Source organism: Poeciliopsis prolifica, unplaced genomic scaffold (genome assembly GCF_027474105.1).
Source record: "Poeciliopsis prolifica strain line A6 unplaced genomic scaffold, Auburn_PproV2 SCAFFOLD012, whole genome shotgun sequence".
In the NCBI taxonomy this organism is placed as follows: Eukaryota; Metazoa; Chordata; class Actinopteri; order Cyprinodontiformes; family Poeciliidae; genus Poeciliopsis; species Poeciliopsis prolifica.
Genome location: NW_026562387.1, coordinates 8,511,582 through 8,539,273, shown reverse-complemented (window position 1 = coordinate 8,539,273; position 27,692 = coordinate 8,511,582). Strand labels below are relative to the sequence as shown.

The 27,692-nt window shown below is 38.3% G+C and overlaps 3 protein-coding genes across 5 annotated transcripts; 2 read left to right on the top strand and 1 right to left on the bottom strand.

The window, feature by feature from the left end:
- The first annotated feature begins 755 nt into the window (after nucleotides 1-755).
- Nucleotides 756-12,466, top strand: LOC129364761 (E3 ubiquitin-protein ligase MARCHF6-like). Its single transcript, XM_055037621.1, has 25 exons — nucleotides 756-1,097; nucleotides 1,775-1,874; nucleotides 2,332-2,405; nucleotides 2,596-2,739; nucleotides 3,350-3,422; nucleotides 3,539-3,707; nucleotides 3,958-4,144; nucleotides 4,680-4,741; nucleotides 4,825-4,857; nucleotides 4,972-5,023; nucleotides 5,136-5,194; nucleotides 5,287-5,367; nucleotides 5,475-5,543; nucleotides 6,443-6,517; nucleotides 6,812-6,946; nucleotides 7,031-7,251; nucleotides 7,566-7,703; nucleotides 8,849-9,071; nucleotides 9,669-9,738; nucleotides 9,956-10,137; nucleotides 10,642-10,776; nucleotides 10,877-10,966; nucleotides 11,146-11,278; nucleotides 11,767-11,902; nucleotides 12,109-12,466. Exons 1-25 carry the CDS (start codon nucleotides 1,079-1,081, stop codon nucleotides 12,194-12,196), a joined length of 2,748 nt encoding a protein of 915 aa, XP_054893596.1. The 5' UTR covers nucleotides 756-1,078; the 3' UTR covers nucleotides 12,197-12,466.
- Nucleotides 12,467-12,525: 59 nt separating this feature from the next.
- Nucleotides 12,526-14,048, bottom strand: LOC129364763 (arylamine N-acetyltransferase 2-like). Its single transcript, XM_055037625.1, has one exon. The coding sequence runs from the start codon at nucleotides 13,879-13,881 to the stop codon at nucleotides 13,015-13,017; it is 867 nt and encodes a 288-aa protein (XP_054893600.1). The 5' UTR covers nucleotides 13,882-14,048; the 3' UTR covers nucleotides 12,526-13,014.
- LOC129364762 (palmitoyltransferase ZDHHC20-B-like) lies at nucleotides 13,825-24,972 on the top strand. 3 transcript variants are annotated; one of them, XM_055037622.1, is made up of 16 exons: nucleotides 13,825-13,848; nucleotides 13,947-13,995; nucleotides 14,574-14,778; nucleotides 16,158-16,184; nucleotides 16,517-16,611; nucleotides 16,714-16,834; nucleotides 16,926-16,995; nucleotides 17,121-17,153; nucleotides 17,890-18,010; nucleotides 18,452-18,487; nucleotides 18,655-18,784; nucleotides 19,650-19,776; nucleotides 19,948-20,037; nucleotides 20,139-20,251; nucleotides 20,906-20,947; nucleotides 21,170-24,972. In XM_055037622.1, the coding sequence occupies exons 3-15, from the start codon at nucleotides 14,661-14,663 to the stop codon at nucleotides 20,941-20,943; spliced, it is 1,119 nt and encodes a 372-aa protein (XP_054893597.1). In that variant the 5' UTR covers nucleotides 13,825-13,848; nucleotides 13,947-13,995; nucleotides 14,574-14,660; the 3' UTR covers nucleotides 20,944-20,947; nucleotides 21,170-24,972. The 3 variants fall into 3 exon arrangements, with proteins under 3 accessions (XP_054893597.1, XP_054893599.1, XP_054893598.1); XM_055037624.1 differs by lacking the exon at nucleotides 18,452-18,487; XM_055037623.1 differs by lacking the exon at nucleotides 18,452-18,487 and having other exon boundaries at nucleotides 20,115-20,251.
- Nucleotides 24,973-27,692: the final 2,720 nt, after the last annotated feature.

Here is a 27,692-nt window from a genome sequence, read left to right as displayed (position 1 = left end):
AGAGACAGAAGACGCCCAGGTTTTCGCTTCACGAAACTTGTACGAGTATCCTCCAGTAGGTGGGGCTATTACCTGAAATTGGACACCTTTCAAGAAGCATCATCTGAGGGAAACCTAGCAAAAATTGTCCTAATGGAGACAAGTTCATTTCAATAAGACCTACACAAAGCCGTCTTTAAATAGTAGAATGTTAGCCTAGCTTTATTAATAGTCATTGTTTTGTTTGATTTTATGCCGTAGCAATCGGTGCACTGCAATGAAGTAAAACAGTCATGACACAAGCTTGACAGCGGCAGAGATGGGCTTTCTGGCCCTGTTCTGGTATCCCAACCATTTGGCTCAGCTGATCAACAAGATCCGGCCCGTCCGACTCACAAACATATCTTATTTGTGGCGATTAACATTTGGCCTTCTTCTGGTACGGTTCTATTAGTAAATGTTCAAATCCGCGCATGTAAAACCTATATACGTTTTCAGGAAAGTAATACTAAACTGCATGTACAAATTTGTTAAAATTGCATTAGATTCATTTCCTCCGCACATAGTGAACTAATGTGCTCTATTAAGTGTACCCGCTCTTCTTTTGCTTACATATCGATTTCTCTATTACGACATTTACATATCTATATTTTTATTTGTATTTTTCCGCTTGTACGCCTTTCACAATAAACAGATTCTGCCGTTCATTTAAACGAGCTGGTAAACAGCAGCGACTCAGTTACGAACAATACCCTAACGCTTTACGCATGCGCCGTTTCGTTTAGCAGTTAGCCTTTTTGTCGAACAGATCCAAGCTCTCGATTTAGCAACACAATTTTCCAGAGTTTCGGTCTACTGTGGAATAGAAACATTTTCCACACCAGAGATTAGGTATTCAGAGTGAAAGGACAGAACGCAACAAACACTTCGGTGTTTACTGCTGGGAAACCATTTCACGACTGCCAATGCATCCGAACCGTAGGATACAGTCGTGTCGCTAGCTTAACACAGCTAGGTCGGCGATATTGCCTGTGCCGTTAATGGGTTCACGGTACGAGGCTACTCTATTAGAGAAAGTATTCGGTGTTTAGTCAATAACATGGACACTGCCGAAGAAGGTGAGTCTCTTGTTGCTTTCGAATCGGTGGTTAACAGCATTCGGCTTCGGAAATTCATCTTTTAGAAATAAACCTGCTGCTCCCGAGCCGCTCTCCTAATGGCAGATGATTAGCAGCGGCTGTCAGTGAAGTGTTAGGTAGATTCCAGAAGGAATGAGACCTTTATCAAATGCTATTTTTGTGTAACAAAGCCCCGTGTGATAGTAGATTTGGCTGAAATGTATTTGATGTTGAGAGCGTTGGAAAAAACAACAACAGAAATTACGGATGATGTCATCACTTTACTGTTATTTGTCTTTAAGCTTAGCTTTGCATTGTAGTCAAGTACACTGCCTTGATCTATATCTTAATCCAGTAAATAGATAAATCAATGAATCAGATTAATCAGATTTTAAAACCATAGGAACGGAATGAGGGAAATTTATGTCAACCTGTAATTGTATGTATTGTAGTATTGTAGTGTATATGACTCACCCTTAGTTTCTCCCTGAATCCAATTGAATCTGTATGTAATAACTTTTCTGTGCATATCTTAAATCTTTAATCCAAAACATTGTTTTTATTTAAAAGTTAAGAAACATTTTACACTGAGATCTAGTAATTGTTTTTATTTCTAGCAATATCAATTGGTCTCACGGTCTGTGTGTGTGTGTTTTTCTTTTGTTTTTTTTGTCCAGCGGATATTTGCCGTGTGTGTCGCTCTGAGGGGACCCCAGACAAACCCCTGTACCATCCATGTGTGTGCACTGGCAGCATCAAATTCATCCACCAGGAATGGTATGTGTCAGACTGAATCCTCTAGTCCGATATCTTTTATTTTTTATTTTTGCAAGTGTGTAAATTAACAATTGGCCTATATACTTTTTAACAGAGAGGTCTTTTGGTTAACCTTTTTTTCATTATTCAAATATTGAATCCATTAAAGCCTGATTGTGTTGGGTGAAAATGTTATATTCTTGAATAATGAAGCAGGTGTCTTCAATAGGTATTTAAATCTGATCTGAGCAACTTTTTCAATAATAATATAACAAGGTTATGTTAAGTTAAACCAGAAATTTATAAACAAATCAAGCTGAGAGTGTTTTCATTGTACCAATACACCTAATATTAATGGCAGTTTTCTGTTTTTAGATGTTCAGATATTGTGGTTTTCTGTCAATATGAGTACTGTGCATTATATTTCTGGGACCACCTGCTTTTTTGTATTTATTTATTTTTCTTCTAACATCTGCAGTTTGGTCCAGTGGCTGAAACACAGCAGGAAGGAGTACTGTGAATTATGCAAGCACAGATTTGCTTTCACACCAAGTAAGTCTGTCCATTAATATGTTAGTTCTCAACATGTTTACTAGTTGAGTATAGATAGCACTATACAGCATTAGGCCCTATTATTAGTGATATTTCTTTAGCTTGAGTCATGCATTCAAACAATATGAATTGGGAACAGAGTGTTTTACTCTTGTCAAGAAATCTAACTTTCTTTTTCTTCCCACTTCAGTCTACTCCCCAGATATGCCCTCACGTCTGCCCATCCAGGACATCTGTGCTGGCCTGCTGACCAGTGTGGGTACAGCCATCCGCTACTGGTTCCATTACACACTGGTTGCCTTCGCATGGCTTGGAGTGGTTCCTCTCACTGCTTGTAAGTAATATTCTGTCATAACTTGCCTTGTTAGAAAATTGACAAAAAAGGGAAACAAAAATATTTTTGGCAGGTTATTATTGTTTTGGGGTTTTTTTTACTTAAAATGATTCAGATTTTACCCAAAACAAATAAACCAATTAATTAAAGTTTGGAGTGTGAGCGTTAGTAAATTAGTAGGTGTTGATGGTTTACCCAGGGCAGTAAGAACCAACAGAGGCACGCACAGGAATCATCACGGTCCAAAACAGGGATTACCTCACAACCACTGTACCACACCTATCGTGTAATCAAATCAACAGGAGACTCCCATTGGAAAAGCTTCACCAGGATTAACTGACTAGTGCTGAAAAGTTATTTAACTTTTAACTGATGTAGCTTTTAGCTTCTCACACCTTTAGAAACAAGAGAGAAGTCATTCTGTGTCTCATTAGTTAAGAAAAAATAAGCATAAAGCATCAGAATGACTGAATCAGTTCAAAACTGTATTAATAAAAATCTTACAAAATTTTATAAGGATAAAACAAATTTTTATTAGTTTTATTCTTATAAAAATATCTTTATTTTCACGTCACATCTGAAAATAATACTGTAATCTCTTTATTTTCAGGTCGCATCTATAAGTGTCTTTTTACCGGCTCTGTGAGCTCTCTTTTGACACTGCCGTTGGACATGCTCTCTACGTAAGAAGAAATCATTTCCTATAAAGGGATAATTCCCTGTTTTGAATTTTGTAGTTTAGTTGCTGTTGTTTGCTTTAATAGACTTTTGTTTACATGTTTCCGTTGCATTTCTGCAGAGACAACCTCCTCGCAGACTGCCTTCAGGGTTGTTTTGTTGTCACTTGCACTCTGTGTGCATTCATCAGTCTGGTGTGGCTCAGAGAGCAGATTGTCCATGGTGGAGCCCCCCAGTGGTTGGAACAGCACCAGCCTCCGCCTCCCAACCTTGCTGGACAAGCCAATGAGGTGCACAACTTCATGTATAAAAAAGTGGACATTAGAAACTTATAGACTAATATATCAATTGTATGTTTCTTGATTACTGAAATAGTATAAAGTGCAGGTAATTTATGTTTTCACCACCTGCAAATATAGGCTAATCATTTCAACATACTGTACATAGTAAAAACTATATATTATGATTTCTCATTCTTCAGTTAGTCAGATATCGAATCATTCAATATCCTTGGATTTAATAGTCCTGTTGGTCCCTTAGGGTCAAGCTCAAGGTCAGGGAGCAGCTGATGAGCCCCCTGGGGCCCAACAAGACCCAGCTGATCCTCCGGCTCAAAATGAGGCTGAGCCTGAACCCCCTGATGGCCCTCCAGACCAGCCTGATGACCCTGAGCTGGAAGAAGAGGGTGCACCTGCAGAAGATGGAGAGGCCAATAATGGAGCTCAAGGTTTGCGTATAATTTATAATATATTAATGCTTCAAGTAAAACAGAAAAACAAGTTTTGTTTAATTTTGACTTTAAAACTAGAGCAATTGTGACTTTACTTATTACCAAGTTGTTACGTCCAAAAAAAAAATAAGTCTCAGCATGCACCATGTAAAAGTTTAGGTTATTATTCTGTAAAACAGCAAAGCTTTCCTTGAAGCTGTAGAGTTTTGCGATTCAAAATATGTTTATTTTGAAAGACTAAGCAAAGTATCTGTATTTTCTCTGTTGTAGCGAATACAAATGTTCTGTATTCGCAGCTACAAATGCAGAATATTTCACCAAGAATAAATATGTATTGTTTTTTTAACATTATGTTCCCAAGGCACATATTTTGGAGTCGAAATTTTCCCAAAACAATTTTTTATTATACATTTGTCAATTCTGAAGACAAATTTCCTTTCGTCTTAATTCCTTTGCAGATATTTTTCTGCAAAATGGTGACAAAATAATAATGTTTGCTTTATTTGAGTGTTTTACAATGTTTTTGCTTTAGATGACATGAATTGGAATGCCTTGGAGTGGGACAGAGCAGCAGAGGAACTCACATGGGAAAGGGTAACAGCATAAAATCAATAATCCTTTATGTCTAAAACGTCATCCTGTACCACATTAACTTGTAACTGTTGTTTCCCTTTTAGATGCTTGGTCTGGATGGTTCCCTTGTGTTTCTGGTAATTTATATTTACATTACATTTCTATGTGATCTGTTTATTATCTTATTAATAATTACTTATAATATCCAACAAAAGCTTTTCCCCTTGACACGACGTGTCTTTGTTTAATAGGAGCATGTGTTTTGGGTGGTGTCTCTCAACACACTTTTTATTCTGGTATTTGGTGAGTCGACTGTAACAAACATAATTAAAAACTGCACTTAACCATAATACTCTTGTTGTTTATTTTTTTGTTACAAAATATTTACCGTACACTTTTGCTCTTTGCTTATTAGCATTTTGTCCCTACCACATTGGACACTTCTCTGTTGTTGGCCTCGGCTTCGAGGAATATGTAAGACTTCACCTTTACTTTATCCCAATATAAGACACAGTTATGAATGCTGTAGGATTTAATCTTTTGTTGTTGGTGACACTATACTTTAGGTCCAAGCATCTCACTTTGAGGGCCTAATCACGACGATTGTGGGTTACATACTGCTGGCCATGACTCTCATCCTGTGTCATGTATCCTTTGTTTTAAGATCAATAACCCATGTCAAATGTTTAATATTCACAATAAATTCTAATAGATTAATCTTTCAACCGAAAGATAACCTTAATGAATATTCTAGGGACTTGCTGCTTTGGTCAGGTTCCAACGTTCCCGGCGTCTCCTGGGAGTCTGCTACATTGTTGTCAAGGTAACCTCTCTGAATGCCTTTCTGCTTTGTTTTTTTTTATACCTGTATATGTAAATATGTACTCCTTTTCTGTGTTTCTACAGCAACGCAGGCCTGATTTTTATAATTTTTTTTCCAATATAAACAAAGTGAGAATATAGAAAAAAAACTATTTATTGTGCAGTTTTGTTGTATTCATAGAATAAACAGAGTTTAGTCAGAGTCTTTATGGGTGTTAAATTCTTATAATATTGGACATTACTCCATATATCTGGTTTATTTACCTTACCATTTTGAATGCAACCGAGTGACCCTGACAAAACCGAATGGCAGCCTTCTATAATAAATGGTGGGAAAATATATATTTCCACAAGTTTTCCAGGTGTGGTAGGCTGCAAATAAAGTACAACCCAATAGAAATGACAAAGCATTCTACAGTTTTTATCCGTAATGACAGGAGCTTCTGCTCTTTGAATTGTTTTATTCATGTTATCCCCTCACCAGATGGCTTTTCTGTAGTGCATTCTCATGGTTATTGAAACACTGTCCACATACGCTGCATACTTTGACCTCGTGATATTTGCATACTTGGTGTTCTTGTGTTGACAGTGTACACTTTCCCATACACATGTACTGTGTGATATGACTCGATGTAATTGAAACCACTGTGAACCTTTCCACTTCATAAAGCTACAGCAGTTCTTCTGAATCAAACACGATGATTCAGGTTTATGTTTGTGTTTTTTGGTGGTACAGTAATTTTTTAAAATTCAGATAGGATTGGATGCAATCTTTGGATAACTTGCCATTATAAACTGAATTAACTCTGCAGCCATGCATTATAACTGGTAATGGAATGAGATGAATGTGTATAAAATTGAATGAATTAAAAAGACTGAAATAAACATGCTCTGTCAAAGGTTTCTTTGCTGGTTGTCGTGGAGATTGGAGTTTTCCCATTGATTTGTGGCTGGTGGCTCGACATCTGCTCTCTGGTAAGACTCTTATGCAAGATATCAAGAATAGAATCAGATGTTATTTTATGCTAAGGGGTGTTTGATAGTTCACTTTAGAGGCCGAATCTGGACTATAAAAAGAAAAGCTTTTTATGGTATTCTGATAAGCTGTATTCTGATAGTTTTATTAACCTTAAAATGCCTACTTGCAGTAGCTTGTGGGTCAGATGTAAGAAATTCTAATTCTCTGAGTTAATGCCTTGAAAGCCTTTGATTTATTAGACCCAAAATAGGATTAGTTATTTTTGTTTTATAATATCACTGTCTCTGTAGGAAATGTTTGATGCCTCATTGAAAGACAGAGAAATGAGTTTCAAGTCAGCACCTGGCACCACCATGTTCCTGCACTGGCTTGTGGGTATGGTCTACGTGTTCTACTTTGCGTCTTTCATTCTGCTTCTAAGAGAGGTGAGACCTGGTCTTTTTTTGTGTATTTCAGCTTACAGTCATTTCACATGAAATTGATATTAACATAAAATCCATGTCCATCAGGTTCTGAGGCCCGGAGTGCTCTGGTTTTTAAGAAATCTCAATGACCCGGACTTCAATCCAGTTCAGGAAATGATTCATTTACCCATCTATAGACACCTGCGGCGGTTCATCTTGTCTGTGGTGGTCTTTGGCTCAATTGTGTTGCTGATGCTGTGGCTGCCCATCAGACTTATAAAAGTGTTGATGCCCACTTTCCTCCCGTACAACGTAATGCTCTACAGGTAAATGGCGAACAGAGCGAAATTTTAGATCACATTTTACAGAAATGCAACTTGTTCTTTTCCCGCATCTAAAGTGGTTTGACAAACCACTTCCTTTCTCGTGCAGAAACACACAACTTCTTCTCTTGAGTTTGTGAACAAAAAAGAAAATGTTGAGAGTATAGTCAACAAGGGGCAGGACAAAAACATTTGTTGTAACTTGTTTGTTTTGAATGAGTCTGTGCTTTAGAAACAAATAAATATTCTGGTAAATGAGTTGTTTGGAGAACATCATCAAGTCATTCTGTAATTATTTTTTACATCTTGTCTTTCAGTGACGCCCCTGTCAGTGAGCTGTCTCTGGAGCTCTTATTACTTCAGGTTGTCCTCCCGGCCCTGTTAGAGCAAGGACACACTCGCCAGTGGCTGAAAGGTCTGGTCAGAGCCTGGACAGTCAGTGCTGGCTATTTACTGTAAGTCAAATCCTGAACAGCATTAATACTTAAAATGTTGATAGTTTCCGTGCTCATCACAAATGTTAATTAACATGTACAGTGCTTTCCTATGGCCTTTTCTACCACTTTTCATTTTTTTTCTCATGTTGTCACCTTGGGATTTTAAGGCGACAAACTAGTGCAGAGTTTTGAAGTTGAGGGGAAATTACACATGGTTTTCACAAGGTTTGCAGATGTTAATCTGAAACGTGTTACATTATTTTTTTTTTGTCAACCATAGTACTCTAATGTCGAAAATAAAATCCATTTTAACAAACTGTCATCTGATTAAGGAAGTGAATTGATCAGTGTGTAATTTAACCCTACGCCCTATAAATACAACTGTTCTGTGAAGGTTTTGTTTTTGCTCAACTACATTTGTGGGTAAACAAAATCATAAAACTGTGGATATGTTTGAAGCAAAATTAGGTGGTGATTTAAACATTTGGTTGAGATCGGTTCAGTTCATCTCCAGAAAATACAAAGAGTCTGGCACAGCCACAGAACAATCAAATCATGGTTAATGAGCTGGGCAAGCAGAGTATCATCATAGAAGCAGCTGATAGGCCAATGGTAAATCTGGAGGAGCTGTAGAGATTCACAGCTCAGGTTGAAGCATCACAAAGTCTGGCTTTTATGCAAGAGCATTAATCAAGCCATAATAATTCACATCAGTAGTTTGACAAAAGAGACGAAGGTTTATACTTGCATGCAAAATCCAACTTGTGGTTAAACTTTGCACATCGCCTTGGACTGATTGTCTCCATGGACAACCACGAGCCCCTTTCACAAAACAATTCAAGATGTTACCTAGACATCTGTTGGCCTTACCGAGCCTTTTCTGAATGAGGTAGTCACAGTTGGCTGACTTGTGTGAGGAAAGTCCTCATCAGCTTTTGACACACATTAAAGGAATACAGATATACACCAGACATTACAAAAAATTTAAAACCACATCTGTTTCCCTCCGGTTCACAATTACACACTACGTTCAAATAAATCTTTTTTTTACATTTTTTTTTTTTTGTACTTCTACTACAGACACATCAGGGTATGTCATCAACTAGCAACATATGGTGTCCTTTTAATCCTGCTGCTGATCAACCTCTCCTTTCTGTCTGTAGAGATCTCCACTCCTACCTCCTCGGTGAACAGGAGGACAATGATGCCAACCAGCCTGCAAACAACAACAACAATAACAACCCTCCCCACGGTCCTCATAACAACAACAACAACCCAGCCCCAGCTGTGGGTGAAGGACTGCATGCAGCACATCAGGCTATCCTGCAGCAGGGGGGGCCAGTGGGTTTCCAGCCATACCACCGACCCCTGCGCTTCCCTTTCAGAGTGAGACAATCCTCTGATTACTTTACAATCATCTCTAGCATACTCCATCATATTTGAAATTTTTCACCTCTCTGAAAAACACAAACCCTTACAAAGTATTTTCGCCTAGTTTGTAGTGCAAATATCTTAGCACACTTGAAATTTAACCAACTCATATGCAAATAACTTTCAGAAAGACATACGAGTTTGTTTCAAGTCAATAATTTGTTAATATTGATGGAAAAGTACTAGTTTCATCCACTGGCAGCTTATTTCCCTTCTAACATGGGAAAATATCTTGTCATAAATGAAATGATCTGAACTAGAACTAGTGCTATTTTTTACAAGCTCCGACATCTAGCTGAAAAGTGACTTGTGATATTTGCACTGGAAACTAGACAAAATGCTTGGTAAGATTTTGTGTTTTTGCAGTGTGCACAGATTTCTAATAATTTCTGTACGAATTAGGGGTAATTTGTACATCCTAAAGATTCCAACAGAGAAAGTCATAAAATGTTTTTTCCCCTTTCTCCTATTTTAAAATGTAAGAAAATCTAATGTTTCTGAATTGTTGTAAAATATGAAAGTTACTTATGTGGTTTGTCCTCTCTTCCCTAGATTGTGCTCCTTATTATTTTCATGTGTATCACTCTACTATTGGCCAGTCTGGTTTGCTTAACTCTACCAGGTAAGGAGTGATGTCAAACAACTACACTAACAGATAAATTACTACTTTGTTGAACTCCACCCAAACCATAATGAAAGGTCTGTCTCTTTCATATATACACATAATGAGAAGCCTTTTCTGAACTATGATAAGTGAGGAGAGTCTTTTTTTTCTTCTTTGTTACCACTACAAAGTTGGCTGTGATGTGAATAATTGCTCTGCCATGTGTATGTTTCAGTATTTACAGGCCGCTGGCTTATGTCTTTCTGGACTGGAAACTCTAAAATCCATGAACTGTACACAGCAGCGTGTGGTCTGTACGTCTGCTGGCTCTCGGTGCGTGGAGTCACTGTGTTGTTGGCGTGGATGCCACAGGGACGGATCGTAATCATGCACAAAGTCCAGGAATGGACACTCATGGTGAGCAGTGGAGTTTTAAGCTTAGTTTTAATAAGCAAACAGGAGCAGTGGGAATTATTAGCTTTCTAAAGTGCTGTGACTTGCTTTCTATAAAATAAGCATCTGATTAATTTTTGAGCAGCTAGAATTGAAAAAATCAATATATAATTGTTTGTTGTGGTTTACAATTTAAAGAAAATATGTATTATACATTGACATCTTTGGCCCATGTAGCTAAAAATGTGTTAATCAAATTTCATGCTGCAAACGTATTTAAAGAGACATTTATAAATGTGTTTCTTAACTGTTTTAGAGCAATTGTGTATTATTTTCAGTCTGAATGAAACTAAACTTCCTGCAAAGTTGGACAAAGTATTTATCCAAAGTTACACAAAATGTCATTAAACTTTTGGAGAAAAAAAAGTCAGAATGTTGCTTCTCTGTCATTTTTTATCCAGTGATACAATTTTTTGTGAAAGACTAGTAGACTCACCCTTGTCTTTGTTTCTGATATTACTCATGTAGATCCTGAAGACCCTGGTTGTGGCTTTGCTGGTTGCTGGAGTCATCCCACTGTTACTGGGGCTGCTGTTTGAACTGGTGATTGTGGCCCCACTAAGAGTACCTCTAGACCAAACTCCTCTGTTCTATCCTTGGCAGGTAGGATTGTATATGCATACCAGATTGTCATCTCAGCAATTTTTCACCTAAACGTGCATTAAGAAGTTCTTATATGCTCATGTCGTGATATTACTTTCAGGATTGGGCTCTTGGAGTTCTCCATGCCAAAATCATTGCAGCCATCACCCTCATGGGCCCACAGTGGTGGCTTAAGGCTGTAATTGAGCAGGTAGAGTATTAATGAATAAAAAATATAAATCTGAGCCTTTTTAAATTTCCTAATTTCTGCTGACTGAGATTAAATTGCCTGTTCATGTTGTTTTTCTGTAAAGCAAGACAACATGGAGCTTTCTGTTAAGCCCCAATGAGCTTTGAGCTGAATCCTGTTAACTCTCCTCCTCTTCACAGGTTTATGCAAATGGAATTCGCAACATTGATCTCCAATTCATAATCCGAAAGCTGGCAGCTCCTGTTATCTCAGTCCTGCTGTTGTCCCTGTGTGTGCCGTATGTGATTGCTGCCGGAGTGGTTCCTGCTGTCGGTCAGTATTAGAAATGATTTTTATTTTTATCACTTTAGACCACAGGTGTCAAACTCCAATCCTCAAGGGACGCTGTCCTGCAACTTTTAGATGTGCCTCTGCTGCACCACAACTGAATAGAACAATTATAATGACCTATTAGCAAGGCTCTGGAGCGCTGATCTACACAAGGAGGAAGTAATTAAGCCATTTCATTCCAGTGTTTTGTACCTGTGGCACATCTAGAAACTGCAGGACAGCAGCACTTGAAGCCTGGAGTCTGACACTTTTTCTTCTCCACAATATATAAACAGCATATACAGACTCACATATGTACATGGGTCCTTGCCCCTCCCACTCGCCTCCCCTAGAGTTTTACTAATTGTCTATGAACAAATTCCATCTTCCATCCAACTACTTTTCTCATCGTCAACACGCTTTAGCCTCATTCTTGTGATCGCTTTCAGTCAGGAGAGAAGTGAAGACCATATACTTGTATTTGTCTCCAGGTGTTACTCCTGAAATGGAGATCCTGATGCAGAGGAGAATCTATCCATTCCTCCTGATGGTGGTGTCACTCATCGGCATCCTGTCTTTCCAGATCAGACAGTTTAAACGACTGTATGAGCACATCAAAAATGACAAGTATGAATTTTTGTCTTCCATAATTTTTTTTTAACAATTCTAAAATCTTTATTTGTATAATAATTTCTAAGACTCTTATTTTAATTTGGTCTCTATTGAAACATTTAGCATTTTATGTCTGAATATAAACATAAAATGCTTTTTATTCTTCAGATCTAACAGGTTGTAGAAAAAAGTTAATTCTGACATGTGTTCTCCCAATGCAGGTACCTGGTTGGTCAGAGGCTTGTCAACTACGAACGAAAATCTAGCAGAGCAAACTCTATCCCAACCTCCAACCCCATCGCAGAGTAACATCTTTGTGTCCAATGTGTGCCACGTTTTTGCACCAGTTACCCATTGTAGACCCCCCTCTGCACAGGGTAACTGTAGAGGGTATAAACATCATGTGTATTGTCATTCATGCCTTGCTTTTTGTGAAGCGCTGCCTCATAAATTGTACATGTGTAAATACTTTGAAAGCAGACTTTGTCTTAAGGAAAAGGACAGTTGTGGATTAATGCAATGACCATTGTACATCTTAAAACCTGTATGTATAATTTATTAAATCAAAGTGACAGTTTATATTTTCTGTTTTCAGCAAAATCTGTGTGTGTGTGTGATTGCTCAGCAAAGACATCTGGTAAAATTAGGATGCATAATTTTATTTTAATCATTAAATTACAAAAATGTAAAATCTTATTGATCAACCAAATGTTATTGCTCTAATCACAATTTCTGCAATTTTTCACTCAGTTAATTGGTCATTGCCAGTTCAAATACTCAAAACCCAATCTAAGTTTATGTACTTAGATTAGGTTGATTATTGCAATTCATCATATGCATAAAAATAACTTGCATTGTGTTCCATAATCAATTAGACTACCTTGCAGTTTTTAAGAATATTAAACACAATATGTAGAGATGATTATTTTTCTATTCTGATCAATTAAAAATAACTTCCTAGGCCAATTACACTTGTGTACATTTTATTCTTATTTGCTATTTAGTCTTTTTAATTAAAAAAAAATACAAAATTATAAAAAAAAATTGGTAACCGGAAGCACCTCATCGGTGCATCAGAAATTGTAGTAGGTGTATATTTTTGCTTTAAAAGTTATGACATCCATAAATCAGTATACAACTGGGGGTGGAGTAATTGTGTCATCCTTTGGAATAAGTGGAGACTGAAGCACAATTCCAAAGTGTTCTGCCAGAACAGCCGGAATTTCTTCATCTTTAAGTTCCCTGGTTGTAGTTTCTAGCCCACATCCCGTTGCTTCAGATGGGAATGTGGTGGTAATCAGCCTGCGGCCAATGTAAGTCACCCTCCCGCCGGGTCTCAACACTGTGCAGAGGGACTTGCAGAAGAAGATGGAGCTTGGAGAGCTCTGGTGATACTGGCACATCTCGGCGAAGTCCTCCAGACGCCGAGGTTCCAGGGTGAACTTGTAGATCTCCGTCCAGTCCCCACCTTCGCCTCTGTTTTCCTCCTTTTGCCACTCCAGAAAGTGCATGTCGTCCATCCTTCTGAGACGGTAAACTCTGTGGCCCTGCTCCTGAGGACCACAAGTATCCAACGAAAGCGGGACACTAAAACCAGCAGCGCCGAAACCGACGTCACACAGCCACCGTTTCCCGTCGAGGTTGACCATTGTGATTAAATGGTCAAACGGGGGCCCGTAGCGACTGGTGACCGAGTTCTTCACCTGACCTGAGAGCACAGTGACCTGGAAGCCCAACTGGGTCAGCAGCCAGTAGAACAACGAGTTATTCTCAAAGCAAAAGCCGCCTCTGCGCTGGTTCACGACTTTGTCATAAAGGACCGGAAGGTCCATCTTGACCTGTCCACCGCTGTGCACCGTCAGGTCTTCAAACGGCACCGACAGCAGGTGACAGGTGTGAACCGAGCGGAGCAGCTCCAGGCTGGGCGCACCTGGAGGTCCTTCAAACCCGATCCGCGTCAGGTACCGATCCAATTTCATCTTCACGGAAGACATTTTATTTTTTTTACCCCCTCTATGCTTTCGGTTTCTAGACGCTTTACTTCCACTTTTCTTTCCAGACTGTTTTGGAAACCGAGTGCAGAGGAATTAAGAGCTGAAAGCGAACAGGTGAAACATAGTTTTCCGCATGAATGTGTCGTTGCACAGGGTCAAAGTTCATAAAAATTGTGCCCTCGTGGACCGTGGTATATAATGCAGAGGCGTAGTTAAGGAAAACAGTGCCAGAGGCTGATGCCCAGTCCTCAGTAGGGTCTAGAAGTTCATGCCATATAATTTCCATAATTTCTCAAATTTAGAGGAAATTCACAGCTAAACTTTATTCATTTACTAAGAAAAAAAATCAACATTTTTTCAAAATATGATTTGTGGATGACTGCCCAGTTATGACTTGGCCATACTATAATATACAATCAGTTTTTTTTTATAGTTAAATAAAAATGTTTGAACTAAACTATTTTTCCTTTATGTTATATGTGGCCTTCCTGTCTCGTTACATTGCACAATATTTTTAACCACCAACTTGATCGACTGTCAGTTATTCTTCCAATTTCAAGGTTGAAAATTTGCCCGCACCCTCTGACTTAGTCAAATGTCTAAATGTTATAATTTGTAGGTTGTGATAAACAGTGGTATTACTGTTGGAGTCATTCAAACATCATAATTAATCGTGTACGTATTCATTTAAGTTTGACTACTTCCTGTGTGGCTACGTGTGAGTGACGTCTTCACTTCGAACACTCCCTGCTCCCAGAAGAACAGGGAGAGGGAGAAAGATGGCGCCCACACACGTCCTGAGATGCTGTCAACGGGGTTTAGCCTGGATCCCTGTGATTTTTATCGCCCTTGTCGTCTGCTGGTCCTACTACGCTTACGTGGTGGAGCTTTGTTTGTGTGAGTAGACGGCTCGCTGCTTTCTGTCGCGTCCCGAGAGGCTTTTCAGGCGGACATGTTTTCATTGAAGTGTCCACTCACAAACACACAGCTGCTGCTGCTGCTGTTGCTGTTGCTGCCATCAGGAAGTTAATGGGCTGCAGCTCAACAATGGTGCTGCCTGCCAGCCGGCTCCGAGCACACGGATTCGTGTCTGTTCGTCTGACATCTCGTCGGGTTGTGCTGCATTAGGAAGGATATGTTTCGGGGACCGCCTAAGGTTTCTCCAGCTGCACTTTAAGACAGCCGGTTTAGTATTTCTTGTTTTCTGCTCGTTTTGAACGGAGAGCGCGTTTTTAAGGTTCTTTTAAATTGAAAGAAGCAAAAGTTAAATTTAAGTCTGACTGCGTCCTGCGATTTCTCCGTATTTGTCTCCTTTATTTAATCAGGAGTTAACTTTTATGCTTAATATTTTGCTATGTATTACTCTTAATTTTATGCAAAACTTATATGAGCTAATTCTAGAAAGCCCCACTGCTGAAGCTTGGTTTGTACTCTGAAATGAGGCCATGTGAGTAAAGATGCACCAACTATCTCACAAAGATTGGAATCGGCCAACCAATTGATGGATGGATTGTGACCCATCCATCAATTGTCCATACCTGCTTAGCAGGGTTGCTTGGGTAGTGGGTCTCAGCCTGATGCCTACCTCCAGCAGGCATTGGCTCAGAGGAGGGCTTCATTTAGGACAAGTAGCCAATCTATCTCAGAGACACACAGCATAAACAGTCTTACACGCACATTCACACACAATTTTAGAGGAACCAAGTATATGTTTAAGATTAAGATATGTTTTGGTGCTGTGGGAGGCAGTAGGAGTACCCAGAGTAAACCCACACAGGCTATCCTGTGATGTGCTTTGAGGAACAAATGGAGAAGTGTTAGAGAAACCAAATCAGAATCTGTAAGTTTGACTTCAGAGGAAATCTGATTGGCCAGGAAAAAGGGATCTTTACATAAAATTTGTACAATATTAAACCAGCCACTAATTGGCTAAAGTTTTCCTTTATTAAGATCATAACTCTGACCCAAGAATATCTTTTGGGAGTTTTATTCTTTTTAGCACACTGGATAGAGATAAAAAAAAAAAATCTTTGTTTCTAAAACGAACATAATATTTCTGGAAGTCCGGGTCAAAGAGCATCACTGGAAATTTCAGTAACTCGCCACTTTGATTTTCTTTTTTTCCCCATTCTGAAATGCCATTTAAATATCTTTTGAATCTCTAGCTGTCGTTTTTTTTTTTTCTTTTTTTTTGTTATTGTGCAGAAAGAAACTCTTTATTTCTGTTTTATTGAGATTATTTTCTAACATTTATGTTTTCTCTGTATCTCTTACAGACACCATTACCATGATGGGAGAGCGGAGTAAGTACTGCAAAAGATGAAAAGTGTTTAATTTGTTGCAAACGGTATTTCACTGAGCTGAACCTGTTCGTATCAATCTCCCTGAAGTCTGCTGTAATGCACTCTGTAGACTTGCTGGCTCAGAAAAGTTTGCTTGCTTGTCGCTCGGCAGCTCCTCCTTAATCAGCACTACCTATTTGCAGTCTTTTCCCATTAATTATATAACTGTATCCTCATCAGGCCTGTAGTCTGAGTAGCAGCGGTATTACCATAACTCATGTTCTGCTTCTGCACACTTACTGGATGGTTTGTGTTACTCTCCCGCTGATCCATTCTCCCTCCCCCTCCTCCAGTTGTCTACCTGATCTTCTTCCACATCTCTTTCGTCATGTTTGTGTGGTCTTATTGGAAGACCATCTTCACCAAGCCTGCCAACCCTTCCAAAGAGGTACAAGATCCCATAGCACTCCCTTTCTGTGTGCATGCTTCTGATCCCCTGCCATGCTGAAACCAGCTGGATGATAAAAGCGTCATGTCCACTTCGTTCCAGTTTTGCCTGCCAAAAGCTGAGAAGGAGCGCTACGAGAAGGAGGAGAGGCCAGAGTCCCAGCAGGAGATCCTGTGGAGAGCCGCCTCCACCCTGCCTCTGTACACTCGCACGGGCACCGGAGGTAAGGCTGCGTCACCCAGCTGGTAACAGGGATATACTGTAGTTCATAGTCACCCAGTTATGACTGAAAGATTGTGGGAATCATGTTGCAGCGATCCGCTATTGCGACCGTTGTCAAGTCATCAAGCCGGACCGGTGTCACCACTGCTCCGCATGTGACATGTAAGAGAACCAGACTACCTTCAAGAAATTCTGCTCTCCTGTCAACTCTTTCTTTTTTGTTGTTATGTATTTTGTTTGTGTGTCTCTCTGTAATTTGACCATTTGTTTTTTGTTTTGCTGTGAAGGTGTGTGCTGAAGATGGATCACCACTGTCCTTGGTAAATCTGATCTCCTTCCTTGTTTTACAGTCCCTTAGAAAAGTTCCAAAACTCCTTGAGCCATTAAACACATCCACAGCTACAATAGACTGGTTTATTTGGAAGCATAATCATGGGTTACAATGACCTGGACCTAAATCTAATTTGTTTTGCAAGACATGAAAAGTGTTGCTCATGGGTAGAAGAGTCAGGGTGTAGTGGTGCGAAGCTGCATGTGCCAAAGAACTTGTAGATGTAATTGCAATTAAAGGTTGTTAAAACTTGCGGCCAAATTTACATGGTAGTTGCTTTTCTAGATTTTGTTTGTAAAAGACTTTAAAACCCACAAGTAGTTGTCTTTCCAGTTCATGTTTGTGAATCTGTGCCTTTAATATGATAGAATCTGTAAAACTTTAAATAGTATGAAAATGTTGATATAGCATTAAGGTCGAGTATTTTCACATGTAAGACACATTTACTTCACTTCCAGTCAACGATTGAAAAACTCGTGGCCAGACCTTAAGAATGCCATTGATTTTTATTTTATTTTTTTCTCTTGCTTAGTCAATTATTGATCAATTTATCATTGGGGATTGAATGTTTTCTCTCTTCTATAAATAGAAAATGCTTAATAGGGTCTTTTCATATTTTTTGGAGCCTTTTACTGATTAATAGTCCAGAATTTCCACTCTCTTTTTGTAACGTTGAATTTCTGTCTAATGACGTGACTGTTAATGAATTATGTGTCTGTGTGCAGGGTGAACAACTGTGTTGGCTTCTCTAACTACAAGTTCTTCATCCTCTTCCTGGCCTACTCGCTGGTGTACTGTCTGTTCATTGCCGCCACGGTTCTACAGTATTTCATAAAGTTCTGGACCGTGAGTACTTGAAGCAGAGGTGTTGTCCCTGTGTGTGTTTTGCGTGTGTGTGAGTTCAGATGCAGATCTGTTCGGAATGAGCTTCCACTCAAATGGTTGTGCATGGCGCTGACTGCTCCTGTGCTGTCTCTTTTTATTTTTCTTTCCTCTGTCCGCTCTCACCCTTCACCCCAGTTCTCTCCCAGTTTCCTCGTCTGAAGTCGTGGCACACAACGGGTCATTGTTCTCCGATTTTTCTCTCTCCACGATCAGAACCATCAGTCACATCACTAGAACAGCAGCAAACACTCTTGCAGCCGCTCCACATGCAGTTCCTTTCATCTCTTCTCTCTCTCCATTCTCACCAGTTTATCCTTTTTTTTTGTCTGCTTGCTTTTCCCCTGTTTTCTGACTGTTTTCTCCTGTAGTTCCTAACTGGTCTTGTTTCTGTTTATACTAAAGCTTTGTCGTAGGAAATCGGCAGAGAACTGCCCAAAGGTAACCCAGCCGTTCTCTGAAGCCACGAGTTTTGCATGCCATCGTGATGCGCATGCAGTGACACCGTTCTCATCCTACTGTTGCCTGCGTTGCTTTATCCCTCGCTCCGTTCTAAAATTACCATCCCTGTAAATTTGTTATTGATCCCCGTTTCCCTCTCCCCACAGAACGATCTGAATAACTCTGCCAAATTCCACGTCCTGTTTCTGTTTTTTGTGGCGGCCATGTTCTGCATCAGTATTCTCTCCCTCTTCAGCTACCATCTGTGGCTCGTAGGGAAGAACAGATCCACAATAGGTAATGCATACACATGCATTCAACAGTTTTTTTGTTTTTCTTTTTTAAAGATGTTTAATAACAAAATTTTTAATGGACTCAATGATTTGTTGACATTTTAAGCAGCCTTGCAGGGTACTAATGCAGTTAAAAAATATTCCAAACTTTGTAAAATTTCTTGATATAAAAGTATAAAACGTGAAAGCATTTTTACATTTACTTGTCCCACTCAATAATCACCATTGGTTTTGAGCACTTAGTCAATCAAAAATAAATAAAAAAAACCTCTAAATTCTTTAGTTCTGGGATTTTTTTTACTGGTCCCCAATTTATTGAATCACATCAAGTTGAGATTTAGCCATCATAGTTTCTAAAATATTTCCATCACTCCGTTGTTTCATGAATTTTTTCAAGAACAAAAAAAAAAGAAAGAAAAGGTGACACTTTTTTCTGCTCACATAAAGAGAAGAAAAATGTAGATTTATACCTTAAATTTTAATTTTTTTTATCCAGCATGTCCCATGACAGAGAGAGGCTGAAAGAAGAAAACAGAACAACTTGATGTGATGTTTTCACATTTGTATTATCTGCTGAAGGCCTATAAATGATCAGCAGATATCCTTCCAACTTCCTTTGAAATGACTACTTCCTCTCACTTCAGTTTTAAACACCTTACTTTGAAAAGACATGAACAGAAATGAAGACTTTCAAGAAACCTGTAATTTATTTCTTTCTGTTAGCAGAAAGAGCGGTATGAACAAAATCGATCTTGCTTATGAGACAGTCTGTCTGTGTTTTTCCTCCCCTGCTTATGACCGGTTATGCATGTTGTTCCAGTGTTTTATTACTTTATGGTCTCTCTCTTTGCGTTGCGTCCTCCCTACAGAGGCATTCAGAGCGCCAGTCTTCAGAACAGGCTCAGATAAAAACGGTTTTTCTCTGGGTTTCCGGAAGAACATCGCTCAGGTCTTCGGTGACCAGAAGCAGTACTGGCTGCTGCCGATCTTCACCAGGTAATGGTCTTGCAGTTTTGGAGACACAGAAAATAGCTTAAGCTCAGGCTTTTTTTTTTTTGTTTTGGTTTGGTCTTTTTAGCATATTTGAATTTGGCTCCAGTTCATGCAAAGTTTGTTCCCTTTTAAATTGAATTTGTTAATCTTAAATTTCTTTCCCATTTGCTCCAGTCAGGGGGACGGTCTGACATTTCCCACCCGATTGGTCAACGCTGATGCAGAGCAGGCCACTGTCACTCTGCAACCTGATTCCAATAAATGGTGATGACATTTTTTTTTTTTTGTTCATATATACATCAGAAAATACTTCATTTTGTCTCTTTCTGTTTGGAAAGCAGGGCTAACAGAACTTCGTCTTACAGCATACCGGAGGTCTCCGTGAGCCCCCTCAGTGAGTCACAGAACCGCCTTCTGAGCAACGAGCAGCAGGCCAACAACACTGAAGACCACCCGGCCGAAAACTTAGTCAAATCAGGTAAACGAGGGATGCACCAATCCACTTTTTTTTTTTTTTTAACTGCGATCCAGATATGAGGTTTAGCACCGTTTTAATACAGAAAAAACAGTGCTGAATTGACTTAAAACATTTATCTTTTTAACATAAATATGCAAAATTACAAAATTGTTTGGTAACTGTGCACCAGTACAGCACACTTAAATACATCAATAGATTCACAAGCCTGGCCAAACATGTAAAGCAACACAACTGTAATTTGTTCAGTCAGTGGAACGTGGAGTATAATGTTTTTATTGTTATACTCCAAAAACATTGGAGTATAACAGCCAATGTAAAATAAACAATGAATAAGAAAACTGACAAAAACAATAGGTTGACTCTCTTGGTCAAACTGCACTAAAGCAAATGGTCAGAAAGTGCAATTAGGTATTCTAAATATAATGTAAAATAAATAAGACCTCACAGCACAAAGCATAGTACTGGAGAGAATAGATCTGCCCTTATGGATCGGGCTCATTGCCACCAATACCCCATGTAGAAATCATTTTTCAAATCAGGACCGATGCATATATTAATATCAGAGCGGTGCATCTCTTTATGAAAATTATTGCATTAATCTAGATTTAATTAGACGTTTATGTACCTCTCTGTGTTTTCGCTTTCACTTCACAGCCGAGAGTGAAACCGTCACCATGGAGAGTGAGTCCTAACCAGGTAATCAAGGTCCACTCAGACCATTTCATTCCAACATGCATGTGATCAACATGAATGATCACACGCATGATGGGCTTTTTGATTCTTTATTTGAAGCATTGTGTCTTCAGGCATGGACTGATAAGTTTGAATGTATTGTGACAATTCTTGACGATGCAAGGTTTGGATTTGTTTAGTAACAAATAAGGAGCAGTGTTTGCTAATTTATTCTGTTTCTTCTAGGCTACAGGAGAAACATGTCATCTAAAGTGATGCCTTAAAAAAACAACAAAAAAAACCCCAAACGGTCTTGTTCATCATCATGGCAACAGTTCCCATAAGTGGATTCCTCACGGACACATTCAGAGAACCTTTTTGGAAACGCAGTCCACTGGCACAGGGCACCACAGTATTGCTTTAATAGCCTTGGCGTTTTTGCATGCAGTGTTGGACGGACATCTATTAAACACGGGTTCCCCATCACCTCACTCGGCTTGGACGCATTTCTCTGCTTTTGTTTTGCAAGTGTAAGAAGATCTGCAGGACTCTTCAGTTGAACATTTTTTTTTTATATATAATTATTATTATTTTTGTGCCAACAGCCTCCACGATGCACCTGATCTCAGACGCGCCGAGCGCGCTGTAAAATTTTTCAGCATTGTTTTTTTTTAAACCAATCCATATTGTGGAGATGGATCCTTGCTACCCATTCTGTGCATCTCATCTTTTTTTAAAAAAAGAATTATAAAGATGGAGTGATTATTATTTTTATTTTTTATTTTTTTTGCACCTTTTTGAGATGGATGTTTCTGCCACCAAAAACCTGGACCGTTGCAGAGGACTCTACCCCACGGTTCAGTGGACTGTGCCTGTCCTCGGCATCAGAGACTGGAACCAGACTTCACGTGGCGAGATATTTGAGCACAAGATGGCGCATTTGCACTTTGTTGATATTAATTGTCCAACAATACAGCATTCTCTTTTCCCTTTTTTTTTATTTTACTTTAACATATCCAAACGATATCAATGGTGTGACAGATGTTTATGTGTTACAGTCATCAAAAGCTGACTGAAAGGATTAGCTCAAAGTGTCTTCGAGGCTAAATGGCGTTGAATTATGCTGCTTTAAAAAGATGAAACGGTTGAACCTGGAAAGTGTTTTACCCAGTGCACTCTGGCTATTTTGTTTTTCTTTTTTCTACTGTTTGGTGGTTTATTTCCACAGCTCACAACTTCAGCCTTTACCAAGACACCTGCTGCCAAATAAGGGCTGACTTGTCAGGAGCTCTGACATCTGAACCTGAAGTGTTTACAGCATTTTAGCTTTATCCTAACCTCCCAGGCCAGTCTCATCACATCCCGAAATGGATGCAGCAGTTTCTGTGATATGTTTTTTTAATGCATTTATACGTCTCTGAAACGTGTTGCGTTACTAGTTTCAGACAGTAGGTGGAGAGAATGTGCTTTTGTTTTTTTTTGTGCACCAACGCAAATACAGTTAAAACCAGATGTTCACATACAAAAGACACAACCTTATTCTTTATGCCTTTTCTGATTGTAAATCACACAGAACATTTCCCGTTTTAGTTCAGCTAAGGTTACTGCAATACTTTGTGTTTGCGAAATGCCAGCTTAATGAGGAACAGTTTGTGAATTTTAGAAAACTCTCGTAAAATTGTTTTTTAAACTGTGAATTGGGTTAAAAGTTCAGGATTTCTTTCCATAAACCACTTTGTGGTGGTAGAATTAGGGTCATTGTTCAAATGGGTGACCTGTTTTTGCCTGAGCTTTAACTTCCTGGCAGATGTCTTCAGATGCTGTTTCAGCGTAGTCCCTTTTATTGGAGGGGGCCATGTGTGTTGTGAATCACACCAGTTTGGAGTGAAACAGCCACATGGTACCTTCCTCCCTGTACTTCAGTTTGGGATGGTGTGCTGTGGCTGGCAAGCTTTACCTTTCATCCCTCTCTGTCAAATGATGGTGATGACGGACAGGTATTCTCAGACTGTAATGCGTTTCCTTTAATGTTTGTTTTGGAGTAGTGGTTTCATTTTCGCTGAACGATGTCAGTATAGTATCAAGAAGGTAGAGGTGGGCTATGAATCAATAGCAATATATATCGGAATGGATACGTGATCGATATCAACAAAAAATACATCAAATAGAACGTTCAATAATTTCAGTGAACTCGGATGCAGAACCGCACAGCATTCTGGGGGGTGTAGGCAGAGGGAAGGCGTTTGTCCCTCAACTACTGATGGCTAGCTTAGCAAGATGGATGGCGTCAACCAACTTACCCAATGTTTTGTTACCGATCAAATATCTTGTTGAGAAAGTTTTGTCTCTAAGCAGTTTTGAACCGCGTGGCAAAATAAAAACAAAAATTGGAGTGAAAGGGAAAAGTTAGTACAAAAGCTTGACTGTGGATAAAACATGAAAGATTATGCCAGCAATTTGGCAGTATTTTACATATTTAAAATGAAAAACTAATCAATAATAATCGATATTGACTGATATGAAATGTTTATATTGTGATATGTTTTTCAGTCATATTATCCAGCCCTACTTGAAGGCATCATAAATCAATTCAAAAGAAATTTGATTCCAAACGGAAATTAAATCTACTGATTACTCGAATCTAATTGGATGTCATATTTGATTTTGAAGACGATAGTAGAGTTCTTTAAACTTTATCTCTTATTATTCTTGTGTATCTATTAGAATGCGATTACAAGAAATGTGCATTTTTTAACCATTTATCTGGTTTCAAATGTAAAAGTCTGTTCTGAGGTCAGTTTTCTTTTTTCTTACTGTAGTTCCCCCAGTGTTAGCTCATTGTGGATCGTTTTACTGTGATAAACCATTCATATCTGTTCTGAAAGCGAATCGGACCCCTCTGATCAGATCTGAAGCTCAAATTGTGCCAGTTTTCAGAACTGCTGAAGGACACCCCGGGTTTGTTCGACACTCTTGCTGTAAGTGGTCTTGTTTCAAAATGTCGAACACGGGTTTCCTGAATCCCAGGGTCGGCTGGGATCTATAGAAACCTGTCGCTGGATGATCCCCTCCGCAGAACAGATCCCACCAAACTCTCTGGTCGTGATGTTTACAGCCTGTTCGTTTTGAGCTTTGTGCGGTGAAACGTCGTGAGATTCCTTCGGAAATCTTAACTTCAGAGTTGTGTCTTTCTGGGTATGCTTATTATTATTGTTATTATTATTTTTATGCTTTACAAACCGGCGAATGAAAGGTTTTGTTACTGCACTATCACACTGTGGTTAGATCTCAAAAGTACTAGACTAAGTTACTGTAACGGATCCCTGTCCAAGCCAAGGTTCTGTCCTCATTATGTATAGCTCGTGATTTAACATTTAGTGTAAGAAAATAGTTTCAGAATGTTTTTGTGTCACACATAAGGAACTCGCATCGAACCTGCCGTCTTGTTTTACCGTTGCCTGTATCTTCTGCCCGGCTGTTTGGCCCCCCTAAGCAGAGTGTGTGTGTATGTGTGTGTGCGTGAATTTTTTTAATACTTAATTTTTAGTGTCTTTTTGTAATATTCTTGTATTGGAGGAATGCTTCTGTGCAAAAAAGAGATTCTGGACTCTGGCTCTAAGCATGGCACCTAACTTCTGTAAAAGAGGGGAAGGGAGGGAGTTTTATTATAATACTGGGGGTGGGAGGGTTGGTGTGAAATTGTAATTTTTTTTTCTGAAATTTTTGCAAGTCATGTTTTCAACGCGCTTTACTCTTGTCTGTATAAACCGATTAAATGAAGCCATAAAAACTCCTGTGAAAACAAGGGGGATCTGATGACTTTGGTTATATTTTATACATATTTTATGCTACATCTGTCTCCACGGTTCAGGTTGTAGCCTATCATAACTGCTAATATCTTTTTATGTTCTATTTTAAAGTGTGTGTGCTATATAAGCAAACAAAAGAAAATACTATATATATTTTTCTTGTCTCATTAATTTCATTGTTCCTACTTATAACTACATGTCTCTTAATTAACTGGAAAATAAATGTTTTTTTTTTTAATAAAAAAAAAAAAGCTTGTGTTTAGTTTTCCATCAGAGTAATTGGAGGTTATTATGAGCCAAAGCAATTATTTTATCTTTCAAATTAATTCTTGTTTGTGGTTTATTTCACTCGCACACATAAGCAGGTCAGTTCTGGGTAAAGTCAACATACAAGTAGAGTCTAGAATAACATAAATTTGTTTTAGTAATTGCATTTAGAAGTAAACTCCACAGAGAGTCGAATATCCGGTGTTTATTTGTTCATTTAACTAATATGGCTTTAAACTAATTAAATCAAAATGAATTTTCTTAATGTTACACAACATCAAATAAAAATAGGACTTTCATATAGAAATGTCACAATTGTGGGGAAGACTCCTGAGAAGTAAGACCCCGGTGGAAAAAAGACACATGTAGCACTGACAACAGCATCCTTGACATTCTTGTTCGTGAAGCCGAACCCATTCAAAAGTTTGGGGACATTCATGTTTTGGCTCTTTAATCATTTGCTTGAAGAGCCAAATGATTGATCGCCTCCATTCCGCGCCGCCCGGTGTAACTTTCTGGAAATAAATTTCTGTTAGGAGTAGTTTTACTTGAGCAATGTTTTCTTTTATAAAGTATCGTTACTCCAGAGTAAAATTTCTGTATACTCTACCCAACATGAGTAACTTTGCCAAATGAAGAAAAAACAAAACTATTTTTGTGTCGCAGGTCAAGTTATAATAGATCTTTTTTTTGTTTGCACACATGCTTTGTTATTCTGGCATTTTCTACCTGCTGTTGCCCTGGAAATACTTGACCGTGTGCTAATATGATCAATATAAGCATTATGGATTGTAAGAGATAGCTTTATAGGGTTTTGGTTTTGCATTTTATGGGAAAAAAATTAGTTGCACAAGTGTTAATAGAGCCTGAAACTTATTTTGTAATCACATTATTTGTGGCACTTATTGCATTGTAATCTTTAAAATACCAGATTTTTTACATAACTATACATTGTTTTCTGTCTGACATTTTAAGATATTTTATCAGATAATCTGATCAGATACTCAGCACTTATACATTTATATGGTATGTCGGGTATGTAGTATGTTTAGAGTGTAAATAGGGTTGAATATTTTTGTTTTATAATATTCTTTTGTTTTTTGTTGTTGTTGTTGAGACGTTCTATTGTGACATTTCCTGAACAGGTCGTTGTTGAACATGGGAATTTGTTCCCAATCAACTTACCTGGCAAAACAATTGTAAAATAAAATAAAAATACTTGAGAAGTGTTTTTACAAAATGCTCTTTTACTTGAGTATTTTCTGCCATTGTTGCATTTTACTTGAATAGTGTGGCTCATGCTTCAGTACGACCATTTTCGAATGCATTATTCAAACTTAACCATAATCTGTTTAAGCTTGTTTTAAATTACTGTCATTCTTGTGCATTTTTTTATTTTCATTTTTTACATATTGGTTGTCATTCAACAACATATTTAGGAACGTTGCAACATAACTGGACGCCTACACAACAGATGGCTCCTTTTCAGATCGTCATCAGGTCAGTCATCTGATGAGCAATGAGACACTCCCTTACATAAACACTCCACAGACAGCCCTAGGGAGAATTATGGTTTATATACAGTCATGTTAAATAACTGACATACACGTCATTGCATTGTAACCTTTAAATACAATAAACTATTTCAAATAGGGCTTGGACTTGCAAAATACCTTTTGAGCTTTCCTTTTTGTTGCTGTTTTCAAACATGATTACTTTTCCAGATTTTTAAACAAAAATACACACAAGGATAAACCCCACATTCTATATACAGAGAAACAAACAAGCAAAAGGGAACCTCATAAACCCTTAAGGTCCTAAACAGGTGAAGTGCAGTGAGATCCTGTAGAGTTGAGATTTTATCCAGAGTAAAGCAGCAATAAAGTGTCTCGTTAATTACCGTCAATATCGTCATTTCATTTTTTAAAGCAGTCAATTACATATAGGTTTCTTGAATATTACAAAAATAAAAAAGTGCGATCATATATGTTCACCACTACATGTCAAAAATGTTCCAATGGACAAACAATTTGATTTCTGTACATAAAAAAAACTCTGTACCCAAAAAGAAACACTTTAATTGAAAACATTAAGATAAAAAAAAAGTATTTGAGAGGTTGAAGTCTGATTTATGGCACGTATGGACAGTTGTGTCTTTTATAGGTAACCAGTTCCAACAGCCCCAATAAATACATGTAATGGGTGGAGGACATGATGTCCGTGGTGATCAAACGCTTATGTCATGCAATAAGATGATAATTACATAGAAATTACACAATGTTGCTTTCTGGATTTTATTTTTTTACATTCTCACACTTGGGCTACACTTAAAATGAAAATGACAAACCTCTCCATCTCCAGACTTACAAAGGTAAGTTGGAAAATCAGCAGAGCATTAAATACTTATTTTCCCCAAGACAAAACCAGACCCCCAAATTAACATTATTATTTTATCAATATGTATTATAATGTATTTTTAATGTGTATTTTTGTTTTAATAATTCATACTTTTCATCATCAATATATAAAAAGTAAAAATGAAGAAAACCCGTTCATGTCATAATATTAAGACTGCTGGGAGATGCGATGTGTAGAGTTAAATTGCATAAAACTTTGCCTTTGATCTCTCCTCCTTTTCTTGTTTGACACCAAAATATGTTAGTAGGGATGGTTTGGCGCACTGTGACTGGACT

Excerpts from the sequence above, each read along its gene's own strand:
- LOC129364763 (XM_055037625.1), bottom strand. The coding sequence starts at position 13,881 with ATGTCTTCCGTGAAGATGAAATTGGATCGGTACCTGACGCGGATCGGG.
- LOC129364761 (XM_055037621.1), top strand. Across the intron at positions 4,858-4,971 it reads ATGGTTCCCTTGTGTTTCTG|GAGCATGTGTTTTGGGTGGT; the intron begins GTAATTTATATT and ends TTTGTTTAATAG. Across the intron at positions 9,739-9,955 it reads GGTTTGCTTAACTCTACCAG|TATTTACAGGCCGCTGGCTT; the intron begins GTAAGGAGTGAT and ends TGTATGTTTCAG.
- LOC129364762 (XM_055037622.1), top strand. The coding sequence starts at position 14,661 with ATGGCGCCCACACACGTCCTGAGATGCTGTCAACGGGGTTTAGCCTGG. Across the intron at positions 17,154-17,889 it reads ATGGATCACCACTGTCCTTG|GGTGAACAACTGTGTTGGCT; the intron begins GTAAATCTGATC and ends GTCTGTGTGCAG. Across the intron at positions 20,252-20,905 it reads CGAAAACTTAGTCAAATCAG|CCGAGAGTGAAACCGTCACC; the intron begins GTAAACGAGGGA and ends TTCACTTCACAG.